Here is a 24,779-nt window from a genome sequence, read left to right as displayed (position 1 = left end):
ATAGCAGTGGCCACAAGGCAAATGTGGCTGTGTCCTGGAGACACCGGACATGTAGGACACAGATTAAGTTCATCCTCCTTCCATGGGACAAGGGTCCCTAAACAAGGCCCACAGGGGCCCTAGCACTGATCTCACATGGGCTGAGCCGACTCTGGGTCTGGACCTGTCCACTCAGCTGAGGAGACGATATGCCCGACCTCACCTTGTCCCCTCAGCACAGACTCCACCCAACTCTGTCGTGCCCAGTGGTCCTGCCTCTCTCCCGTTTCTATTCCCCCGTGCCGCGATCCTCACTGGATGACATGGCCCAACGCCAAACCCAAGAAATAAGACCACACACCGCCATCGTCCTAAAGGTCGTTTTATTGTAAAACCATAAATACAACACTGACATGAAATCATTTAAGTAACTGATCCTCTCTAACCATTAAAAGGATGTCTTTTTGCCTTGGCATCAACCAACTGGGAAATAATGTTGCAAGAATTCGGGGGATGGGGGGTGAATTCTGGGCTAGGGCTTTTGGCGATTTAAGGAACCAAGTGGAACCTTCCTCTTCTTCCTGGGAATGTCCCACTTTCGGACAAGAACAGACAGGTAAAAACAGCAACATTTAAACAGCTCAGTTTTAAATTTTATTACTCTGTAAAAATCTTTTTTTTTTCCTTTTTTTTTTTTTTTTTTTTTTTCTGTTCCTTTCCTCCATTTGACATCAGAAAAAGTTTTAAACATCACGAAACTGATTTGGCTGTAAATGGAGATACGGTACCAAAACAAAGTGAAACGAAAAAACCCAAAGGACAAACAGAAAACCCTAAATAAACCCTCAAGTTTGGTCTCGGGGGTTTACAGATCACAAGAACTGTCAACTCAACCCCCATGCAACGTGACTCCTTGGAGAGCCGCCGGAGCCACACCGACGACACGGGAGACCGCAAACAACGTCTTTTGTTAATTAACACAGCAAGGGTGACACTAGGTAACTTTTTTTTTTTAAATACAGTACATGGTACACAGGGCCCCAAGAGGGCCCCTGCATGAACCCCTCGTGAAGACTGGAGCCAAGCACTGGCTGTTTATAAAAATATTGTGTTGCTACAAAAGTATAAATTAATGCTACCGGTATTAAGAAATATTAAACACATAAAACTTATAAGGATTAAGAAAAATATTCATTAATACCTGTAGAAAACTCTGGCCTAAAAAAGATATTTTTTTTGTGTTTGTTTTTTTGTAAATTTTTTTTTGTATTTTTTTTTTTAAGATGACTTGAGTTTCTTGCACTCGGAGAGAGACACAGTCAGATGTGCCTATGGTATTGCCTAGAACATCTTCAACTACTGAGAAAGGATGGGGGTTGGAGGGTGCACGCACGTGGTTACTGAGCGGGGCGTGGGCAGGAAGGGGCACCAAGGCTTTCTGAAGATTTACCTGATGTGAAAGAATCACCGACGTGAAGTTTGCAGGGGGAAAAGAAAAAGGATCAGAACACAAATGAAAAATAATTTACGCTTTTTAAAAAATATCTCTGCTTCGGGTGGTTGTACAAAATGATTTCCTGATGCTTGAGATCTGAATGGCCCCGGACGCACTGCCCAGCAGGTCCCCTCTCTCCCGGTTGGTGAGTCCCAGCCGCACACCAGTCCACGAGCTGGCTCACCACCCGAGGAACCCGGCCACCCTGGCTGGGCGGGAGGGAGGGCCCTGGGCAGGGACCGGCTGGCACCTGGGCTGTGGGAGGAGGCTTCCCTCCGGCTGGTCTCGGCCAACTGGACGTCAGGAAGCGCCACAGGGATCCCAGGCCCCTGAGGTTGTGGACAAGGCTGGGCTGTGCCCCTTTAAGGAACTTTGGTTCGAAGAGTCAAGGTGCCCAGTGGGGACGCACAGGTGGGTAGGACCCGTGGGTCCCGATGCTGACACCCGACTGCAGACCTACCCAACCCTTCTCTGGACAGGAGTTGGGTCTCAGAAGCAACACCCGTGGCGGCGGCGGGGACGTGAATACAGTGAACAGTGACCCCGGGATCTTCACCCTCATCAAAGCGGAAGGAGGTGCCTCTTCTCCCAGAAACCACAGGGCCTCCTCCGGGGAAAGGCAGGCCTCTACTGACCACGACCCTCAAACCCAAATGAGAGAGGAAGAAAAACAAAACGGCGACAACAAAATCCTCCAGAAAACCCTGAAGAGGGAACCCAGGAGGGAAACATAAGAGGAAAAACACCGTATCATTGGTTCACCATAACTGGCCTAGCAAACATGAGCCACAGTGAAGAGAGGGGCAGGCCCAGCTGGAGCTGGGGGCTGGGGCAGGGCCGGCAGGGCTGAGCCCGGAGCCCCCGCCTACCGTCTCCAGGGAACAGCCTGGGCCAGACTCCGCCTCGCCGTTCTAACCAGCAGCCTTTCCAGGAGCTCCCCGTCAGGTACATCACAGGAAAATGGGCGTTGCCACCATTCTCAAGGCCAAGGGCAAAGCTATGAACTCACCCCAGCTCAGCCGGGCAGGAGGCGGCTGCTCACCACACCACACCCCGTGTGCCTCCTCTTCCCGTCTTTGCGAGCGCGTCCATCCTGGTGACAACATCCAGGCACCGTCCCCTTCCCGGCTGTTGCTCACGGGACCTTCCTCCGCCATCCGCAACCCAGCTTCACTCCGAACCTTTCTTGGGAATGTCTGGCCCCCGAGAGTGTGCGCCGTATCCCTGATGTCTCTCCAGGTGGCCCCTCGCTGAGGAGTCTAGTCCCAGACCGGGCAGCAGCAGGTGGCCTCAGCCGAGCACAGGGGACCCCCGAAGGCCGAGGCTCAGCTTCACAGTGGAAAACACGCCTTGCCGAGTTCTTCCCTGGTGTTTCTTCAAAGTGCAGGAAATAAAAGAGGAAACTCAAGGGGAGACACTTGCTAGTTTACGAACCAGGTGTAAAAACAAAGTCCTTCCTTGGACCGTCCTCTCCTGACCAGGAAACCTTTGTACCCTTTTCCCATCAAGAGCCAAAGCCTGAACTCAAAGCCCAAGACTGTCGGGGGGCACGTGCTCGGGGATCCGGCAGCAGCTTTGCTCACGAGGCCCTTCCGTTTTGTTTTCCGGTTTCTGACCACTATCTGAGGCCTGGCTGGTGGGCCCAGGCACCGGGAGGGAGAACGGTGTTGGGACCGGAGCATCCGCGCCCGGGCCACTCCGATCGACCACGCAGGAGGCTGCAGTCCTTGGCCTGGGCTTGGTGGTGAAGCCGGTGGACATCAGATGAGCGGAGGACACCCTGCAGGATGGAGGCGTGCTCTCTCTCTGGGATCCACATGTGTCAAAACCAGACCACTTCCGTCTCGGGAATCGCATGGCTTGAGTCAAGTTGTGTCCAAGTTCAGCAGACGACCACACTGAGCTGCCAAAAACATGACTGAGATGGCCCTATTGCCTGGCCTGCCAGCAACCAACGGCCTGTGGTAGGAAGTCCCATAGTGGTCACAGAATGTGGGGAACCGAAGACAAAATCCTTCGCAAGGTCGGTGCCAGGGGAGGAGCAGGGAGACGAACTGGAAGAGTCTACCCTCAATCCTTTGGCTAAACTAGAATTTGGATAAGGTGGATATTGCTGGAAATGAGGGGCCAGTGGCTGGACCTGTGAGATCTTTGGGTTTTCCTAAGCTGTTCACTGCAGCAAGATTCGCACTACGGGAACCACATGCATGAGGCGGGAGACCGAAGGGGCACCTTGATACAGCCATTCCTGTTGGTGACATCTTTTGGGGGAAACCAGCGGCTGCAAGAGACAAAGGACTACCTGCCACCTTGTTACCGAATCCGGATGAGGCAGCCCCAGGAGACAGCTTTCAGAGCGACTAGTAGCATCTCTCCTAAACCTACAGAGCGAGCCAAGCCCAAAGGGTTGAAAGGAAGTGGGAAGTTAGAACAGAACGAGGGTGACACGTATGACTCGACACTTACAGTGTAGCTAACTAGACTTACACAGACTTTCATTCTGGAGGGCAGACAGCCTCGTGTTCTGAAGAGAATGTGGAGTGCTCTGAATGAGTCTCTGGGTTTGGTCTCTGATGGCTCTGCGAGGAAGAGAAATGTCTGGCCCGGTAATGGGGCAACACAGAACAGCTTTACTCTCAGGACGGGATGGTGGGCTCCAGGGCTCTGTTCCCACCAAACACACAAAGCTCTGATCCTCCATGTGTGGTGGGAAGTGCCAAGTCGTGGACCCTTCCGCAGCAGCCTCACAACTACCTTCTGGAACGTCCCCAAAAATCAGATCAAAAAGTTCCCTGCTGCTCCCACACTCTCTCGAGCGACACGAGGTGACTGTCCAGTGCAAATGGAGGCTCTTCTAGTGGTGTGACCCCGGCTGGAAATGTGGGGAAATGCCTAGAACTTCTCCAGGAGAGGCAACGGCACACTGGTTCCTGAGACCACCGCTTGCTGGAGCGAAGGTGTGAACGGCCTGTTGTGATGCATTTCAGTCTGTCCAAGACTTGGAGGGAAAAGCTGGGTTAGTTCTCATGAGGTGACGTGAGCAGGCCTGGCCCCCAGGGACACTGTTCTGGTCTAAGATTGATCCTAAGCCTTCTCGAGTTTTTGGACCAACTTGACTTCCCCATCTGCTCACGGACCTGGGGAGGGACCTGTTGTACAGTGCTTTTTGGAATCGAGGTATCTCACTGCTAAGTAATGCTTTATTACCAGGAAAGGAGGGAGCGGACTTGGTCAACCCTCAAGATGGTGAAACATGCCTTTGCAAAGAGCCCTCTGTGAGGGTGGTCATTCTTAGCCTGAAGCCCTCAGTGTAACCATCTATCCCACTAGCCATGGCCACTGGGGGGCCAGAGGCCACCAGCGCATTACTCGTGGGAGGGCTGGGGCGGGGGTGGAGTGTGGACCCTGACAGAACCACCTCCTGGGAGGGCAAAGGGGCCAAGCTCTTGGCACCTGGACTGAGCGTGTAGAACCTAAACTGCTCACAGAGAGAAAATCCATCTTTCACAGCCTCATGTTAAATGTGGCCTGATGCCACTGTGCCCTCCATACATCAACCGTTTGGCCACCAAGGCACCAAGCTCAACTACTGTCCTGGCAGAAGGGCCGAGGCTCATGGAGGGGGAAGGACCCCCTCCCCCAGGCCTGGGGCAATGGAACCCAGAGGAACCCCATGGGGCCCCAGGGAGGGGGGAGGGGCTGTGGGTCTGAGGTGCTTCGGAGGTGAATGTGGAGGGACTCGGGAGTCCCCGCTGAGCTGGAAGTGTCAGTGACGTGGCGAGTAGTGTAATGCACTCTGGGTACAGAAGTCAGACATTCGTGGTACCAGACACAGCAAACCGGGAGGGCGGGTCTTCCGCGTACATTCACGAGCACGCCTAAGCCACACGCTTCGCTATGGCTTCCCCCGAACCCCACGTCCGTGAAACCTGTGACTCCAGCCCCACTCCTGGTTTCCAAACAGCAACGCCAAGTTCGTGGTCTTGGCCGTTCGAATACATGAACATGGGACGGTAGAGGGAGGGCTAATAAAAACCTTAGGCTACTGAAGGTACCACTGAGATGAGCTAGTTTACAGTGTGATTGGAGGAACAAAAAGGGCAACTGAAAAAAACAAAAAAACAAAACCAAAAAACCTCCAAAACATAAGTTACAGACATTCAGTGCCTCCTAGCAGAGTCTAAAATCAAATTTGAGGGAGGGGGGGGAACAAAAAAAAGGTAAAAACTGCTAAAATGTTAGGGAAAAAAAATTGAGTGGAGACAGTATCTATACTTCTTTAAAAAATGTCTTTTTTTTTTTTCTATCTTATATTAAAAAGCAAAAAGTCAGTTTTATATTCTTAAACTCTCCTTTCCTGATTTGGGGAGATAGATAGGTGTGTTTCTAAGGCGGCTGCCCCGGGACCCACCCCCCAACACGGGGAGGAAGCTCGGCGGCAGCAGCTCAATGCCCTGAAGGTGAACGAGAACACAGTCCAGTGCAGACACTGTCCGTCTGATGCGGTTTGGAGAATCCATGGCAGAGCAGCCGGGGTGGGAGGTGGGTGGGGAAGCGGTGTGGTCAGGAGGGCCGGGGGGAGGGGGAGAGGGGCAGGAGGGAAGCCATGGGGGCAAGGACAGAGAACGTCAAGTCACTTCAGATCGCAGCTGCCTGAACATTTTACGACATCAGCCTTCTACCAGTCTGCACACCTGAACACGGAGTCTTTGCAGCCCCTCACGGAGAAAGGGTGAAGCGCCTTCCCTCTTTCCCACATAGCTTTCCTGACACACCCAGCTTAATGCACAGGCGCCCGCGAGCAGGCGTGTGTGCACGCACCAGGGTTGTGTGTGTGTGTGTGTGTGTGCACGCGTGCACGAGGCTGTGGGGAGGCTGCGCGGGCGAGCACAGCACCCCCCTCCCCCGGGCTGCACACCCGCGGCGCACGTGCTCGGACGCGTGCGCACGCCACATGCACACGCACGCTGAAAAAGCACTTAAGTTTCCAGGGGGGCGTTTATAATGAGGTCCACAGTGTTTAGAACTTAAATTCCTTTTTCTTTGCGACAGTGTTGTGTGTGTGTGTATGTGGTTTTCTTTTTCCTAACGTTTCTCTTCTCTTTCTCTTGTCTTCCTTGTCAGCGTCCCGAAGTCTTAAAGCATGTTGGATTTCAGAAACATGAGTTTGTTCATGTCTTCCGGACTGAGCAGCCGCCTCCTTTTGATCAGAAGTGCTTGCTCACACATATTTACACACCCGCTCCTGGCCCCCACGGCTGGAACCGCGAGCAGCCAGAAGGCCAGTTTGGCGAGTTTCGTGTGCTTTTGGGTCACGCACGACCAGTACTGGAAGAGATCGGGGGTGGCCTGGAAGAGGGGCTCCTGCAGGTAATCGTACACCTCGTTCTTCCCCAGCCGATCGTCCTCCTGAGCCACGGGGTGTTCGCCCGCGGTGGAGCGGGGCTTCTTGGCGGTGGGCTCAAAGTCGGCCTCCTCGGCCCAGGACTCCTTCACCTCGTTGATGAGCTCGCACACCTTGCCGATGATCTCCTCGTGCTGGTAGGGCGGCACAGGCCTCAGCTTCTGCTGCGGGTCCAGGATCATGGCCACCTTGTGTGCCGGGTGCACCTTGAAGTTCTCCTTGAGGGCCTCCAGGAAGAGGTGGCACAGCTTGCTAACGGTGCCTGCGTCGTTAGCCTTGGCCGTGAACAACTTCTCCAGCCGGACATAGGTGGGCAGCACGAGCTGCAGGGTGGGCTGGCTCTCGTTGCTCAGCTCGATGACCGCCTGCTTAACGGGTGTCAGGATGGCCGCCAGGTTGCTGAGCAGGTGCTTGTTGAGGCTCTGGATCAGGTTCATCTTCTTGGCGCGGCTGTAGAACTCGCAGATCTGCTCGTAGCGCTCGTGCACCAGCAGCAGCGAGTCGGTGACTGAGTTCCAGCAGGGCGGCGGCGAGGTCTCCTCCAGTGAGCCGAAGGTCTCCTTGGCCAGGCTCGTGGAGCCCGCCAGGTCCTCGCACACGTTGAGCAGCTCGATGACCTCATGCATGCTGCGGGCCTGCAGCGTCCGCTTGCTCAGCACACTCTGTACCACTGAGTTCAAGGCACAGGCTGAGCAGCGAAGGCACATGCCGGCCTTGGAGAAGGCCGACGCACTCACCCGGCAGTCTGTCACGTACACCGTCCTGATCTCCGACATCACGAACTCTGACAGCACGTTCTGCACCCAGTGGTGCACCAGGTCACCGCTGTCACGGATGTCCGCGCCCTTGACGCCCAGCACGTAGCTCTTGATGTGGTTGCCCTCGGCCTGGTAGGCCGTGAGGATGTAGCACGAGTCGGGGCCGACGCTCTGTGAGTGGCAGGTGACGCCGATGCCCAGGCAGGCGTTGCTGCCCAGGGCGCACGTCACCTTCACCTTCACCTGGTTGTACATGCGCGGCAGGTGCTTTAGCGCCAGTGTGTTGAAGTTGCCCAGGATCTCCGTGACCGAGAAGGCCCCATAGCGGGCACCGCTGTCCACCAGCGTCTGGGCCAGCTTCAGGAACTCCTTCCCGCTCACCACGCTCAGTGCACCCAGGTCGGCGCACATGACCCGCAGCAGGCGCTCTGCAATGTTCTGCCGCTCCTTCTCGGGGATCACGCTGTTGGGTGTCAGGCCACTGGTTATGGCTGGTGGAGGACACAAAGAGAGATGTCATTAAACCTGGCAGGACCCTCTGTCCCTAGTGCTCAAGCACCTAGTATTAGGAACTGTGAGGAGGTTTCACCTTGCACACCGTGAGCCTCAGAGGAGTAACGTTCTGGGATTGACTAGTAATGCCTGCCATGAGCACGGGAAGAGAATACAGTGGGACGTGTGCAACACACTTGCTGCACGCGTCATTCACCTAGCCTCTTGAAGCCAACTAGTCTAACTTCTTCAATATAGGAATTGCCCCTAAGAAAGGAATCTCTAAAACAAATGAGGCCACAGCATCAGCAGGAAAGAGCAGCCTACAGAAGTTGCAGACAGTGGATTCCAGTTGTGACTCTATGACTAAATACATGCGCTCTGACCACAAAAAAGTCACCTCCTCTCCCCAGGCTTCCTTCTGCCTGTGCAGTGAGATCAGAATTTCCACGGGTGAGGTCTCAGGTGTGTAAGAGCTTCAGACGTGGTCTCGCACCATCATGAGAGGCACAGGTGGTGGGATGGGGGAGCAGAGGGCACTGACCAGAGCCAGGGCCAGAGGTGCACAAGGAGGACCTCTGCGAGCCCCCAGGCTCTGGCCTGGGAGAGACCTACTGTTGTTGGCGCTATTCCTCTGGGCCTGGGGTTTCCACTTCTCTTCTACAACAGCAGGCGGCGATCGGGACTGGTTGGAGGCAATGTTGTTCTCGTTGTCCGCTGTGGGCAAAAAGGGGACAGCATGTGACCCTGAGGTGCAAGAGGCCTGCCTACTCACAAGATGAGAATGACAGCAGGGCTGGAGAAGTCCATACAAGACTTCTAGGATGCAGGCCTGGGTCCCAACCCTGGCTCCCGCTCAACCTCCGATGCTTGCAAAGCCTCAATTCTGTCACTTGGAAGAAGGAAGATGAGCACATGGGTGGGACACGTGGGCTGGAAGGACCAAGAAGAGAGAATGCAGGGAGAGACCGGAGCACGGGGCCAGAGTAACTGCCCAGTGGGTAGGAACTGCTGACCCAACTCGACCTGAGAGGCCTCATACCCACACACAACCCCATGTTCTAGCTCAGAAATGGGCGAGGGGGGCCAGGTCCAGCAAGGGACCTAAGGGACCTCACATTCTCTCACTTCTCTCAAGTGTGCTTTCTCATCTTTTCAGTTTATTGACTAAATATTTAATTAAAGGAACAAAACCCAACCAAAGCCCTATAGGATACTAAGTTCTCAACTCCTTTCCCTGTCTGAGGTGGAAAATGACGCCCAGAGACAGGAAAGGATCTGCCCCAGATCACACCAAAAAAACCAAAGGCAGGCCTGGGACAGACATCCAAGGTCCCTGATTCCTAATGCCTGCTCCATCATGTCCCTAACTTCTATTTACTTGTGCATACGCAACTGAATCAAAATGGTACATGTTGGGCGCCCTGGGGGCTCAGTGGATTGAGACTCAGACTCTTGATTTCGGCTCAGGTCATGATCTCAAGATCATGAAACTGAGCCCCGTGTCGGGCTCCATGCTGGGCATGGTGCCTGTTTAAGATTCTCTCCCTCCCCTGCCCTCTGCCCCTCCCCACCCCCAGCCCACATGGTCTCTCTCTTGCTAATAGACAGACAGACAAAATGGCACATGCCTATTTTCCTCCCTTCACTGCCGACTCCTTGCCATTTTTAAAGAATCATTTCTGAGCAGAAACGGTCTAAGTACTGTGCTTGTCATTACAAATGACCACACAGTCTTCTGTTGTAGGATCCCCCATGGGTTTCTGAACCACACACCAAGTACCTAATTTCTGGGCCGTTTCCAATAGGCACCTACTATTTCTGCTATTAACCTGCTTGCCTAATATTCTACTATCATTTCTCTGTGCTTTTATTGTGGTGGTGGGTTTCTTTCCCTGAGACATCATCTTACAGGCAGAATCACAAATGCAAGGAGATGAACAGGCCAATGACACTGGCTCAGGGTTGCCAGCATCTTCCATTATTCTCTGTTCAAGGCTTGAGGCCCTGGAAGCCAAGGCCACAATTTTCATAGCAAGGGAAGAGGCTTCCCCAGTAGCTACATGTTCAGTCCTGCAAGGGTAACGAAGAAACTCCAGGAAAACACAAAACCAAAAACATCCCCCCCAAAACACAACAAAAAAAGAAACTCCAGGATATCCACTCAAAGAAACATATTCTAATCCCTAAAAAAGGTGGCTGCACAGATTGTGATAACAAGAGAAAAGGCATAATGAAATGATCTCATCACAATTTATACATATTATTTATATTTGTATTTTGGACTTGAAAGTCAAATAACAAATAAATCCATGCACCAAAAATAGGCCGGGGGTGGTCGAGTTGGGCAGGGGACCGGGGACTTTCACTTCTACCCATGAAGCATGACCTGCCGCAGGAATGGCTCTTTCAGTTGGAAACAACTGTGAATCACAATTCCGCTGCTTTCGGACAGATAACCCAGGTTCTGATCCCAGAAAGGGGTGAAAAAATGTGGTGAGTAATACCACTGGCCCAGCTGGCCTGAAAGCGGTTCACAGGCGGCAGCATGGGGACGGGAATGGGAACAGAGCCCAGAGGTCTTGCTGATTTGAAGAGGCAGAAGCTGATGTTTAGGAAGGCCCAAGGGAGCTAATATTTACAGGGAAGTACCAGAGAAGAGGGAGTTATGTAAAGAAAGCACATGCTGGAGACCTTCAGTAGGGTTCCCTGAAGTCTGCTCAATACTCATCTGCCCAAGTACAGGGTCAAATTCCACAAGACTGGGTAAAGAATCACTAGAAAGCACCAAGTGGAGGGGACAGGGAGGAAATAATTTGTATTCCCTCAAACAGAAAGGAAAACCACAATGTGTAAGGGATTGGGTAGGGTCCCCTCATTATGGGGTAAAATTAATAACAGATTAAGGGCTGCACTAGACTTGCTCTAATACCTTTTTATTTTCCCCCTTAAGATTTTATTTATTTGAGATAGGGAATGAGTGGCAGGGGGTTGGGGGGAGAGTGTAGAGGGAGAGGGAGAAGCAGCTGCCCTGCTGAGCAGAGAGCCTGAGGCAGGGCCCAATTTCCAGGACCCTGAGATTCTGACCCGAGCCAAAGGCAGAGGCTTAAATGACTGAGCCACCCAGGCGCCCCCTTTGCCATAAGAGTAATCCTCCAAAGTATCAAGGTAGTCCGATGTTACTAACCTGTAAATCAGAACGAAGTTCAATGTTTTTTCAAAATCTAGCACCTAACATTATAAAAATTCCCAATGTCAATTATGCAGTAAAAAATCGATCAGGCATTCCAAATAGTAAGAACATACGACCTATCAACCAGGAGAAAAACCAGTCAATAGAAACAGGGCCACAAAGGACAGAGATGATGGAATTATCCAGTAAGGAGCTTACAGGGGTGTTATAAATACCATAAATGTGCTCAAAGACATGAAGGGAAACATGAACATCATCAGGAGAGAAACGGAAGATGTGAAAAACCCAAAACTAAAACTAACCAGTTCAACTGGAACTTGTAGATATAAAAATAATCTAGGGCAACAACACACCGTATGGGATAAAAGATCAGATGCCACAGAAGAAAAAAAATCGGTGGAGACAGAGCAAGAGAACCACCCAACATGAAAAACGGAAAGGGTAAAAGACTGAAGATAATGTAACGGAGCAGGGACGCTAACAGACAGGCAATTTCATATACGTGTAACTGGGGTCCCAGGAAAAGGGGGTGAAGGTAGGAAAAAATACCTGAAAAAATGGACACAATTTTTCCAAACTAGATTAAAAGTCCAAGTCCAGATTCAAAAAGCTCACTGGACTCGAGGTAGAATAAACATAAAGAAAATACCACCGAGGCACAGCATCATGACAGAATCGTTGAAAACCACTGAAAAGAAACTCGTAGAAGGAGCCAGAGAGGGAAAGAAATTACACACAAACGACAACAGACCCAGAGGCAACGGAACAAAGCATCACAGAAAGGATCAGCCTAAATTTTTTTTTCAATCAACCTAAAATTCTAAATCCAATGACAGTATCTTTCACAAATGAAGATTTCTGAGATTTAAAAATTCCAAAAAAAAAAAAAAATCAGACCTGCACTATAAGAAATATTAAAGGAATTTCTTTGGGTCTTAGCAAAAACAACATCAAATAAGAATCTAAATCTACAAAAGAAATGAAGGGTGCTGGAAACTACACATGTTGGTAAATGTATATATATTAAAAATGTTCCCTCACTTTTGAACTCTTTAAAAGATAAAGGACTACTCAACAGAAAATAGTAACAATGAACTGCAGTAATAATATGTACAGTAAACTGTAGGACAAGAATATCACAAAGAGGGAGATCTGGGTGGTTCAGTCATTGGGCATCTGCCTTTGGCTTAAGTCACGATCTCAGGGTCCTGGGATCAAGAGCCGCATCTAGCTCTCTACCCGGTGGGGAGCCTGCTTCTCCCTCTCCCCCTGCCTGCCACTCCCCATACTTGTGCTCTCTAATAAATAAGTAAGTAAAATCTTTATTTAAAAAAAAAAAAAAAGGAAAAAAGAAAAAAATAATATCACAAAGACCAGGATGGGGAAAGTGAAGATGCTGCTGAAAGTTTCTCACACAATATGGAAGGTTGGCTGATGCCACTTGACTTGACACGAAATATATATTTCAAGCCCAAATAAACTGTAATAAATAAAACAAAGAGCTGGCTTGATGAATCAGTGGAGATAAAAATGGAATCCTAAAAATATCCTCAATCCAAAATGAGGCAGAAATATGAGAGAAAGAGAAACTAAGAAATGAGCTGATTAGGAAACAAGTAGCAAGATGGCAAATTTACACCCAGTACTATTGAAATTACATTAAATATAAATGGTCTCCACATTCCAAATAAAAGCCAGAGACTGTCATACTTAGTAAAAAAAAGTTAAGACTCTACCATATGTTATCTATAAGGAACCTATTTAAATATTAAGACAGGGTAAAAGGCTGAATAAAGGCACACCATACAAATAGTAGAGAAGAAAGCTGGTGATGTTTGCGATAGCATTACAGAAAAATCAGACCTCAGGACAAGAAATATTACCAGGCATAACAAGACACCCTATACCATGACAACAGTCAAAATACCAAGAATAACATAATAATCCTAAACGTGGATATATCCAAACACATGAAGCAAAACCTGAAACAAGAAGTAGACAAATCCATAATGTACGTACCTGGGGATTTCAACTCTCCTCTTGGAGTAACTGTTAGTTAGAAATGAAGGAAAAGGACTGCACATAAATGATCGGACAGTGGATAACATTAAGCAGCCTAATACACATATAACTTGGCTCCCAGAAAAAGGAAGGAGGCAGAAATATAGTGAAAAAACTGCAACTCTTTGAATAATAAACATCACACTTCTAAAATCACAAGGACCAAAAAATATCATAAAGGAAATTAGAAAATGGTTTGAACTTAATATTAAAACATAACCTTTCAGAATTTGTGGGTTCCATCTAAAGCAGGGCATATGTATAGCATTAAATGATTACATTAAAAAAGAATAAAGGGGGGGGGCGTCTGGGTGGCTCAGTGGGTTAAAGCCTCTGCCTTCAGCTCAGGTCATGATCCCGGGGTCCTGGGATGGAGCCCTACATCGGGCTCTCTGCTCAGCAGGGAGCCTGCTTCCTCCTCTCTCTCTGCCTGTCTCTCGGCCTACTTGTGATCTCTGTCAAATGAATAAATAAAATCTTTAAAAAAAAAAAAGAATAAAGGTTTAAAATCAGTATTGTAAGCTTCCGCTACAAGAAAGATCTAAGGAGGAAGAGCAAGTTGATCCTAAAGTAAGAAGAAAGGAAATCCTATAGCTAAAAGCAGAAATGAATAAAACAGAAAATAAATACAATAGAGAAAACTAATGAAACAAAAAAGCTCATTTTTTGTAGAAATGAAGAAAAGTGATAAACCTTTAGACAAAAAGATTTTTTAAAAAAGGATACAAATTATCAGTATCAGGAATGAGAGAAGGGGACATCACTACATATGCTACAGATATTAGAGGGATTAAAAATGATGCAACTCCTTCAGTGAGGCAAACAAACAACCTAAAACATACAAAGAACCGAAGTCCACTCCAGAAGAAACAGATAGCCTAAAGTATCTATTACAAAAATTAAGTTCATATACAGGCACAAAGAAAAATCCCATATGGGTTAACTGGAGAATGTGACCAAATATTTAAGTAGTAATACAAATTCTATGCAAATTATTCCCGAAAACAGATGAGAGAAGAACATCTCTCCTTTTAGGAGACTGGCTTATTCTGATCCAAAATTAGAGAAAACCACTTCAAGAGAAGAAACCACAAACAAATATTCCTCATAAACACACATATAAACATCCTTCACCAAATATTAACAAACTAAATACAGCAATATATTAAAAAGAAAAAAAAAATCATCACTAGGTGGAATTTACCCCAGAAATATAAATTGAGGTTAAAAAAAAAAAAATCCAATCAGTGCAACTCCCTATACTAAGAGAAAATAAGAAGAAAAATGATCTCTATGGCTAGAAATACACATTAAAATGTGAGAAAATTTCAGAGGAGCCTGGTTGCTTAGTCAGGTAGGTGTCCGACTCAGTTTCAGCTAGGGTCATACACGATCTCAGGGTCATGGGATTGACTCTGTGCTCAATGGGGAGTCTGCTTGAGATTCTCTCCCCTGGGCCCACACCCACATTGTCTCTCTCTAAAAATAAGCAAGTCTTCTTAAAAATGTGACAAAATTCAATAGCTACTCTTGACACAAACTCTAAGTCAACTAGGAAGAGAAGGAAACTTCTTGGACCTGATAAAGGAAATCTAAAAACCAACCAACAAATAAAAATCTTAAGTCTTCTGACTTGATAGAAACAAAAAAGATTTTAAGGAAATACTATGAACAATAGTATTCCAACAAACCACAAAATCTGGATGAAATAAATTTTTTTCAAAGATTTTATTTATTTGTTTGACACAGAGAGACACACACAGCGAGAGAGGGAACAGAAGCAGGGGGAGTGGGAGAAGGATAAGCAGGCTTCCCACCAAGCAGGGAAGCCGGATGCTGGGCTCAATCCTGGGACCCTGGGATTGTCATATAACCTGAGGTGAAGGCAGATGCTTAATAACTGAACCACCCAGGTACCCCAAACTCTTAGAAAAACATAAACTACCAAAAACCAATTCCAGAAATAGAAAATCTGAACAGACCTATAGAAGACTGAATTAGTATTCAAAATATTTTCCACAAAAAGAAAGAAAAGCTAAGTCCAGATTCTGAGGAGTTTATTAGTGAATTCTAATGTTAAGGAACTCTTCACAAATTGTTCCCCAAAACAGAGGAGGGAACATTTCACAATCTATTTCACAAGGCGAACATTATTCTGATACCCAATCAGACAAAGAAATTACATGAAAAGAAGCTACAGGCCACTATGTCTTAGGACTATAGACACAAACATCTTCAATAAAACAGAGCAGACCAAACCCAGCTATAACAAGTAGGATTTACTCCAGGAATACAAAGTTGGTTCAATGTACAAATAAAATATATTAATCGAACACAGAACAAAAACCACATGATCATCTCAACAGATGCAGAAAAGACATCTGACAAAATCCAATACTTTTTCATGATGAAAACAATCAGCAAACCAGGTACGGGAGGGACCTTTTTCAACCTGACAAAAGGGCATCTCTGAAAAACCCACTGTTAACATCACATTTAATGGCTAAACACTGAAAACTTTCCCCCTAAGATCAGGAAAAAGACAAGAATATCCAGTCTCACCTCTTTTAATCAACGTGTATTAGTGATTCTAGCCAGGGTAAGGAGGAAAAAATAGTTAGGAATTTCAAAAAATCATCCAGATTGGAATGAAAAAAGTAAAATGATCTCTATTTGCAGGTGACATGGTTTATGGTACATGAATAATCTCATGAAACACACACACACACACGAAAAACTATTAGAACTGATAAGTAAGTTTAGCAAGGTTGCAGGGAACAAGATCAACATATATGAAAGAAATCAATTGTATTTCTTTATACTAACAAATGACCACCCCAAAAATTAAACTAAGAGAACAATTACATTTTATAACAGCATCCAAAAGAATAAAATAGTTAGGAATAAATTTACAAATGAAGTGCAGGATTTAGTACAATGAAAACTAAAAACATGGCTGGAAGAACTCAAAGGCTTCAACAAACGGAAAGATATTCCATGTTCATAGACTAGAAGATTTAATAATGTCAAAATGGCAATTCTCCCCAAATTACTCTAGATTCCACATGATCCCTGTCAAAATCCATGCTGGCTTTTTAACAAAAATTGACAAGCTAAACCTAAAATTCACGTGGAAATCCAAGAGAGGCAAAATAGCCGAGATGTTCTACAAAAAGAACAAAATTAGAGGGCTCAGACTTCCTGATTTCAAAGCTACTGCAAAGCCACATACTAATCAAGACAGTGTAGTACTAGCATGAGGACATACAGATTAATGGAACAAAATTCAAATTTTAGAAATAAACCCTCACATTTATGGACAACTGATTTTTGACAAGGGTGCAAGCAAAATTTAATGGGCAAAAGGATATTTTCAAAAAATGGTGGTAGGACCATGGATATCGCATGCAGAAGACCAAAGTAGGACCCCCTTCGCCCAATAACTCACACAAAATTAATTTGGAATACAGTCATAAATGTAAAAGCTAAAACTCTGGTTTCTTAGGCAAGATGCCAAGAGCACACATGATGAAAGAAAAAACAAATGGACTTGACCAAAATTTTAAACTTCTGTGCTTCAAAAGCCAGCATCAAGAAAGTAAAGAGACAACCCGCACTACAGGAGAAAATAATTACAAACCGTATACCTGTAGAAGTCTTATATCCAGAAGATGTAAAGAACACTTAGAATTTAACAAAAAAAGACCAAAAAAATTTAAAAATGGGCAAAGGATCTGAACAGACATTTCTACCAGGGAGATATTCAAATGGCCAGTAAGCACAAGACAAATGTTCAATGTCATTACTCGTCAGGAATATGTAAATGAAAATCATAATGAAATACCTCTTGGCACACATTGGGATGACTGTAACAAAAAATCAAATCATAGCAAGTACCTTGAACAGGTTGGAGGAATCACACCCCTCACACACTGTTCACAGGAATGGAAAAATGGTAGAAGGCCCTTGCAGAAACAATCTGGCAATTTCCACCTAAACATGAGTTATCATGTAACCCAGAATTTCCACTCCCAGGTGTACACCCAATAGTTAAAAACATATATCCACACAAAAACGCATACTTGATAGTTCACAGCAGGTGTGTTCATAATAGCCCCATACTGGAGAGAATTTAAGTAGCTATCAACTGGTGACAGGATAAACAAATTGTGGCAGGGCCAAACAATGGCGTCCCACTCCATAATAAAAAGCACTGGTTACTGATGACACAGATTCATCTCTAAAGCATGCAAAGTGAGAAAAGCCAGACACAAAAAACTAAATGCCATGTAATTCCATTTATATAAAACTCCAGTAAAAGCAAAACTAGAGCCAAGGGAAGCAGAGAGTGGCTGTCGGGGCTGGGCTTGGAGAGGGGACTAGCCACCAGGAGGCAGGAGGGAACTTCTGGATGGATGTGGTCATGTTACACATCTTGACAGCAATGGTGATCAGATGACCATCACATGTCAAAACGATCACATCGTACTCTTCAAATGGATGAATTCCATGTATGTAAAATTTTATCTTCATAAATCCAGTTTTAAATGAATGAAAAGCAGCCCATCCTGAGAGTAACAAGAGTGGGTAGCTCTGAGTAGTGAGATCATGGCTTCATTTCCTAACTTCCCCACAAGTACCCGATTTCTTTGAAGGAGTAGATATTACATTACATTTATATTACATTAAAAATGGGGAAAACATGTATTCTAGAACAGAAACCAGCAGCCGTTCTGGTTGCCTTTCTCCACCAACATAACAGTTTTGAATCGGGCTCTGCCACGGTTGTGGGCTGGGAGCTGGAGCTAGCTGCTTCAACTTTCTGGGCCTCATTCCACGCCCCCCCAACCAAAATGCTGGCGCAGGGCAAGCTGTAGGCTGATTCCCCTATCCTCTAGGACCTAGAATGGAGAGGACTCAACCCAGCAGTGGAGAATAACATCTAGTATTAGCTGGCTCAATCGACTTTTTTCTCCAGATCCCACTGATACTGCCTCTGATATGGACGAGGTACTTGGTAAATACCCGTGAAAAGGCTTGATTTATAGCTTGAGTAGAAAATAGCGTTTACTCAGTGTGGCTATTCCCTAAGTCCCACAGGTGCACATGCCCGGCCCCATCAGCAAAGGGCTGGATGAGAAGCTGGAGTCAAGGCCATCTCGTGGGGAGGGGCCACTGTAGGAAGCAGCTGTTGGGAAAAGAGGCACCTGTTGCTTTTCAGTATGAGACTATACCACGACCCTCAATATGGGACAGATGTCATTATCAGTCCCCTCACCCAGCCTGTGAGAGTGCTGACTGGCCCACTTCGTGGATGAGAAGCTTGAGGCCCAGATTGCTCAAGTGGCTCCAAGGGAAAGTCTGGGACGGTGCAAGAGCTCATATGATGCTAGATACCTTTTACAAGCTCTGCAACTTTGGGCCAGTGATTCTGTTCTGTGAGCCTCAGTTTCTTCATCTATATAATGGGGATGAGAACGTCAGCTCGTTCAGGAGATCTGATGGCACAGCCTTGTCTGACCCATAGTAACTGCTCACTAAACGTTAGCGATCGCTAGTACGATGACTCCCCAAACATACTCTGGAATGGACACCAGGGGCAAGACAAATTTTCCTACAGCACAGAAAAGAAGTTTATTAGGGGGAATTACCCTGTGCCATTCAGCAGCCTCTTAATGAGATTGGTGTTATTCGAGGCTGATCCCCCTTATCAGCGACACCGTGAACTGCACAGATCATGACGCTTAATTTTTCTCTATGGAGTCAATCCTTTAATCCCGACTCAGCCTGGCTGGGATTCAGGCTGGCTTTGCACTGGATTGCCCGTGAGGCATTCTTTGCCAGCAGTGGACCAGAACAAAGCGGCCCAAAGCTCTCCCTAGAAAACAAGACAGGAGGCCTGGGAGCCGCAAGGCTCCATAGGCACAGCCTTGATTTGCATTTTAATGGCCTCCACCCCACTGCCTGAGCACCCAGACAGACCCTCCCCTAATAGGCCTCAGCTTCCGAAGCTGGCAGGGGGGCAGGTGGAGGGTCTTGGTTTCAGAAGGGAAGTCAGCGGACATTGGACTGTGGGAGTTTCTGGTCCAAGAGGTGTGCCTGTCACTGGTTCCCAGGGGGTCAAGTCTGAATGCCTTCAGCGGGCATGTGAGGCCTTCCATGGGGAGGGATGGTTGACGGCCAAGGCAAGCAAGAGGGGTGAGGCTTGCGAAGCCTCGTGGGAGGACAGCCGGACAGGACAGATCTCCGAGATGGAGAAGGCTCAGACAGGGGGACACGTTTACTGCCCGGGGCACTCGGCCTGGCGGTACACCAGAGCTTGGAGCTCCCATGTCCTGGCTGCCACAGTGGCTCTGCTCTGATTTTAATGAGTTCGTTAGAAATAAGTAATAGCTCCCCCGACTGAAGAGCACATGACTGAGTGCCGAGGGGCCAGCACCCACACTGCACGCCGAAGAAGGGAATGGACGGACACAATGAACGAAGAGGGGACACGCTCACAGAACAGAACAGCCCCCGCCTAAATGAGGGTCCAGTCCTGCTTCCTCTGTGCAGGTCAGGCCAGCCCTAAGAGGGGCACGAGCAGTAACGGTCACCATCACAGACACAGCAGCGACCACTGCTTCTACAGGGCCCAGTGTGTCAAGGACGTTCCTCCCACTTCCAAGCATCCCCCACCTCCACCCCAGGAGGCCTTTTAGAGAGGGGTGGCAAGAATGGCTAGCTGAAGCCCCATTCCCGTTTCTCCCGAAATGTCAGGCTGTCCCTGGACAGAGGCGCTGGGCATGCTCCTCGCCCCTGGAATGTGGGCGCACAGGACCACGTGTCACTCGTGATCCAAAGTGGTATAGGAGGAAGTCTGCTGCCCTCCCGGCTGCCCCGTCTGAGACACGGAGACTGAGGAGCCACGGGGAGGACGGAGCTTCGGTCACCATGGTCAAGGCCAGCTAGCCCGGCCACCTGCGTCAGGCCGTGCTGGGACAGCAGAAGTTAGTGATTACGTGAAACCGCTGCGACTCTGGGGCTTACCCACTATCACACACAGTGGCATCCGCCTGACCAGAACAGAAACTGGACCAGAAGCGGGGTGCTGCTGCGAAAAGACCCTGAAAACGGGAGGTGTGGCTTTGAAAGCAGGATGGTAGAGGGGAGGGCGCTAATACCACATACTTGGAAGGTGGCTGCACAGCTGATGAGAAGGTCACCTAGACAGCATGCCACTAGCCAGGAGCTTGTCCCCGGTGGCTCTCATCATACTCCCTAGACTCATGGTGGGGCCGAGGACTTGCCAGCAACGCCAGCGCCAGGCCCTGTTGCAGACCTATAGACCCCAGCATCAGGGTGGGGGGCCTGGGGCACGCTCCAGTCTGAGGATGGCTGCTGTCATGTCTGGGACACTGTCACAGTGAATGTACCTCTACTCGGAGTCGGGGCTTGGGTCCAGGCTGCCCTGGCAGGATCCCTCTGTCCCGTCTGGCTCCCGCCTCAGCTCCCCGAGATCTCAAACCACACTCCCTTGCCCCCGTGAGGTCCTTCCCAGTCAGCTTCTATGGTTATGCTCGGGGGCCAGAGCCACAACCTTCAGGAAGCTTTCTTCAGCTCGTTCCCCTCTCTAACTGGGCGCCCACCACCATCTCCAGAACAGACCTCCCCTGTAGGGCCCCAGGGCTTCCTGAGGGCAGGTCCCAGGTCCTGTGCCCATTTCCTGAGAAGGCCTGGCCTCCGGGCAAACTCTGGGGGGCACCGGGCAGGAAGAGCACTTGGTACGGCCCAGACCAGGGATTCCCTTACCTGCGTGGGACTGCATATGCTCTAGCAGATTGTTGTAGAACTGGAACTGGATCCCACAGGCGCCGCAGGTGTACGGTTCTGGGGCGGGAGGGGGAGAGACGAGGCAGCTGCATTAGTGGCAGAACGACCCTGGATGCCCGGGAACCTGCTGGGGCTCTGCGCTCGGAGTTCTGGGCCTAGCCTGTCTGCCCCTGTCACTAACTGCTGAGGGAGAGGCTTGGGGGAAGGAGCAGCAACGGAGGGAGGAAGACCTGCAGATAGAGACTGTCTAGCTCAATCACACAGACATTTATTGAGTGCTTACTGTGTGCCAGGCACTGTTCTGGGCACTGGGGAGGGGAATGGGGCAACACTAACGGACCAAGTGCTGCCCTGGGACAGAGACCATGTCCCACATGCCCCACAGCCCATCCTCGGCCCAGAGGAGTGCAGACGTCCCCGCCGAAAAAACAAAGACGTGAGTGTATGAATGAAACGAAAACCAGGTGAAGAGCACAGAGGGCCGTAAAGGGAGCGGGCAGTGATCGGGAGAGCAGGGTAGGAGGTGGAGAAGGCCACAGGAAGGTGAGAGGACACAGGACAGGTGAGGACAGGGAAGACAGTGCGTGCGGGACAGAACCACGTGCGCAGGGGGACCTCCCACCTCTGTGTCCCCAGAACTCAAGTCCATGCCCAGCACAGGGGAAAGTGGAAGGACAAGGAAAGAAGGGGGTCAAAGAGGAGTAAGGAGAGACCTGGATGGGCCTGGAAGTGCTGTCCTGAGGCCGCCCCCATGAGTAGCTACGGGAAGGCCTGGGTTACTGCTAGGGCCGGGGTCGGGGGGTGGGGGGCGGGCGGTGGAAGCAGGATGCCTGTAGTCAGGCTCTGCCTTGTCCCCTGTCTGGACTTCCCCCTCCCGCCTGGGGCTGGCCCCTCCTCCTGCCTCTGCTGGCTGCCAGCTCTGCCAAGGGGTGGTCCAAGGGCAAGGGCTCTGGGGAAGTCCTGAGCAGGTGGCTGGCTGAGTTCACTCCCTGCCCTGCCTTGCCCTCTCCAGCCCCCCATGGGACCGTCACTTACTCTGTAGGAGAGGGAAAGTATTGGAAATCAGGGGACTTGCAGTTTCTGCAAAAGAGAAACAGTTTAGCTAAGTCTCTTCCCGTTCTGGTGCTCTGAGATGATTGTCATTACTTCTGTTCTCAGGAAGCAGTAAGCCACCGGGACTCTCGGAGGAGGAGGAAGAGGATCTGAGAGCCAGGCTCACATTCTGGGCTGCTGCTGGGACACCAGGCAGGGCCAGGTCACCCAGGGCCATGCCTCCAGGACACTCTCAACTCTCAGAGAGTGAGCCCACAGAGTTCGAATGAGGAAATGTCCCTGTGTAGCTGCCACTTAAGGAGAGGGAGCTGGGAGCTGCTTCTAGATCCTGGCACCGGCCAGGGGAGGGCTGTGCTGGGACAGGTTCTGCTTCTTGGCATTGTTAGGTGAGCCTCAAAGGCAAAAGGCAGCAGGCATCCCTTACAGACTGGGGACCTGGGACGATGACCGACCTCTCCTGGGCCTATTTCCTCATCCAGAAAATGAGGTTAATAAGAACACTGACACCCCACCCCTGCCCGGGGCTGTGGTAAGGATGAAAACAGGGGAGACACAGACAGCTCTGAACATAGGCCAGGCACGTAGTAAGCGCTCAATAAATGGTGGCTGCTAGCAGCAGCACGTCATGCTGTCCTCCAGGCAGCAGTGTTGGAGGACTGAGAGGCGGGGGATTCAGCCTGGCTGCTAAGGGGAGATGGTGCTCCCAGTCCTGGCTCTCCTGCTTCCTGTGTGGCCTCGGGCAAGCCACGCCGACGCTTCTGGCACTGTCTTTTGGAGACTGGGTCACATGTCTCAGAAGGTGAGCGGCTTGGGAAAGTCGGCAAGCTCTTTACAGTTTACAGGGCTACACAGACATTCTCAGCCCCCAGCACAGCCCATCTCCCTCGCTTCTCCTCAGGGCACTCCCCACGTCACCTGGTTTAGTTAAAACTACCACTGCCACCACCGCCACCAGAACACCAGCCTGCTGCCACAGGGACATGTGCGCGAACCCCACTTCACAGCGCAGGTGAGGTGAAGAGGCCACCGGCCCCAGGCACCAGCCTGGAGGTAGAGCCGACGGGGTTTACGCTTCGGCTTAAGATCAGAGCTGGAGCTCGCCATACGGGGCAGAAACATCCACATCCAAGTCTGGGCTCCCGGCTGTGTTTCATGACAGCCCCGACTGCCGGCCCCGTCTGTGCCCAGCACGGTGCCAGGCACATGCCAGCCCCTCACCTGCTGAGCTGAACTGCAGCCGCACGGAGGCGGGGAGGTACCCTACCCTAACGTGACCCCAGCACCAGAACCATTTTCCCATCTTGCCCTGGTCGTCACTGTGCAGGCCGGCTTGCTGCGCCTTTCTCAGACAGGGCCCCCCAGCGCCCTGCTAGGCTAGCAGAGCATCCGTCTGGGGAGGAGGGGCATTTGGCTGCTCCAAGGTGCTATAGGAACGCCGCCAGGGGGCACCAAAACACCACCGGGAACCTCGGCCAAAGCTCCTTCGGAGGGCAAGGGCTGACAGAGGCCTTTTGGATGGCCTGCGATTCAAAGTGGGGCCAGAACTCATGGGTCTCTGGCTCTTTGGCTATAGCCCTCTCTGCTGCCCCCTCCTTTGCCTGTCCTGGAAAGAAACTGGCTGCAATGTTTACTCTAAAAACCCAGCAGTAGCTCTCTCACTCCTCCCAGAGCCATCTGTATCTATGCTGTGGGCAATGGGGAGGGGGAGTCCCTCGTCTGGGGGGGGCGGGGGACGAACAGCAGCAGTCCCAGAGATGCCCCCTGAGGCCCAGAGGCAGGTCCCTGGAAGAAAACACCCTTCCCATGTCTGCCTGGCCCCGGCCCCCTCCTAATTCCCTGCCCGCTGCATCCTCCCAGGAACAGCATCGGGGACCATGAAGACCCCAGCCCAGAGCGCCTGCCGCCTCCCCACGTAGGAGTAGTGGACACAGCACAGGATGGTTGTCACAGGGTACACTCACCGCTAGAGTTTTGGGAACTGCTATTTGTCTCTTCAAAGTGGTTTTGTGCTTTGCCTTCTACTCTCCGACTGAAAGCGCTTTCTGCTGGGTGGGGACAGGAGAGAGGGAGAAAACACCGGTGACTAGGTTAGCACAATGAGGGCCAAAAGGAACTGGCTTCGAGGCCAGGGTACCCGGGAACTGCCTGGTCCAGGGTCTGGGAGTGCCCAGGGCTTTATGTGGGGAACCTGCACAGCGAGGGGTGCCGGGACCCCAAAACAGACCTCCAGCTCCTTGGGCTCACCTGATTTGCCTGATACCTCATCAGGCAAAAGATCCCCCCTACAGCGCCGAGGATGGGTCAAGGGGCAGGCACAGGGGGCACACGTGTGTGACCTGAATGCCCACATGAAATCCAGCTGAGTGGGTGGATGGCCAATGGACCCAGGTCTCCCATCTCTGGTTAAAGAGCCACATGTGTGACACTAAGTCATTGGGACCTGCCACCCGCTAATTCCTCAGCCAGAATCTGCTGCCACAGGCTCCACCAAGGAGCAGGGAGGGTGACAGACGGTTTTCTGGCGGTGGCTCC

The 24,779-nt window shown here is 49.9% G+C and overlaps 1 protein-coding gene across 20 annotated transcripts in view; it reads right to left on the bottom strand.

Moving 5' to 3' along the window:
• Positions 1-345: 345 nt before the first annotated feature.
• The window catches only part of ZNF618 (zinc finger protein 618), a 208,092-nt gene continuing 183,658 nt past the window's right edge, over positions 346-24,779 (bottom strand). For 8 of the 20 annotated variants that reach the window (XM_013053888.2, XM_045081760.1, XM_045081770.1 and 5 more), the window contains 5 exons: positions 24,209-24,292; positions 22,230-22,274; positions 21,174-21,251; positions 8,744-8,845; positions 346-8,127 (listed from right to left, as the gene is read on the bottom strand). In XM_013053888.2, coding sequence (XP_012909342.1) covers positions 6,611-8,127; positions 8,744-8,845; positions 21,174-21,251; positions 22,230-22,274; positions 24,209-24,292 — 1,826 coding nt within the window. In that variant the 3' untranslated portion in view covers positions 346-6,610. The remainder of the gene's footprint in view (positions 8,128-8,743; positions 8,846-21,173; positions 21,252-22,229; positions 22,275-24,208; positions 24,293-24,779) is intronic. The other 12 variants (XM_045081755.1, XM_045081765.1, XM_045081759.1 and 9 more) reach the window with 4 other exon arrangements.

Source organism: Mustela putorius, unplaced genomic scaffold (genome assembly GCF_011764305.1).
Source record: "Mustela putorius furo isolate JIRA1106 unplaced genomic scaffold, ASM1176430v1.1 tig00000580_pilon_pilon_pilon, whole genome shotgun sequence".
Classification (NCBI taxonomy): Eukaryota; Metazoa; Chordata; class Mammalia; order Carnivora; family Mustelidae; genus Mustela; species Mustela putorius.
This window is presented reverse-complemented; position numbering and strand designations above follow the sequence as displayed.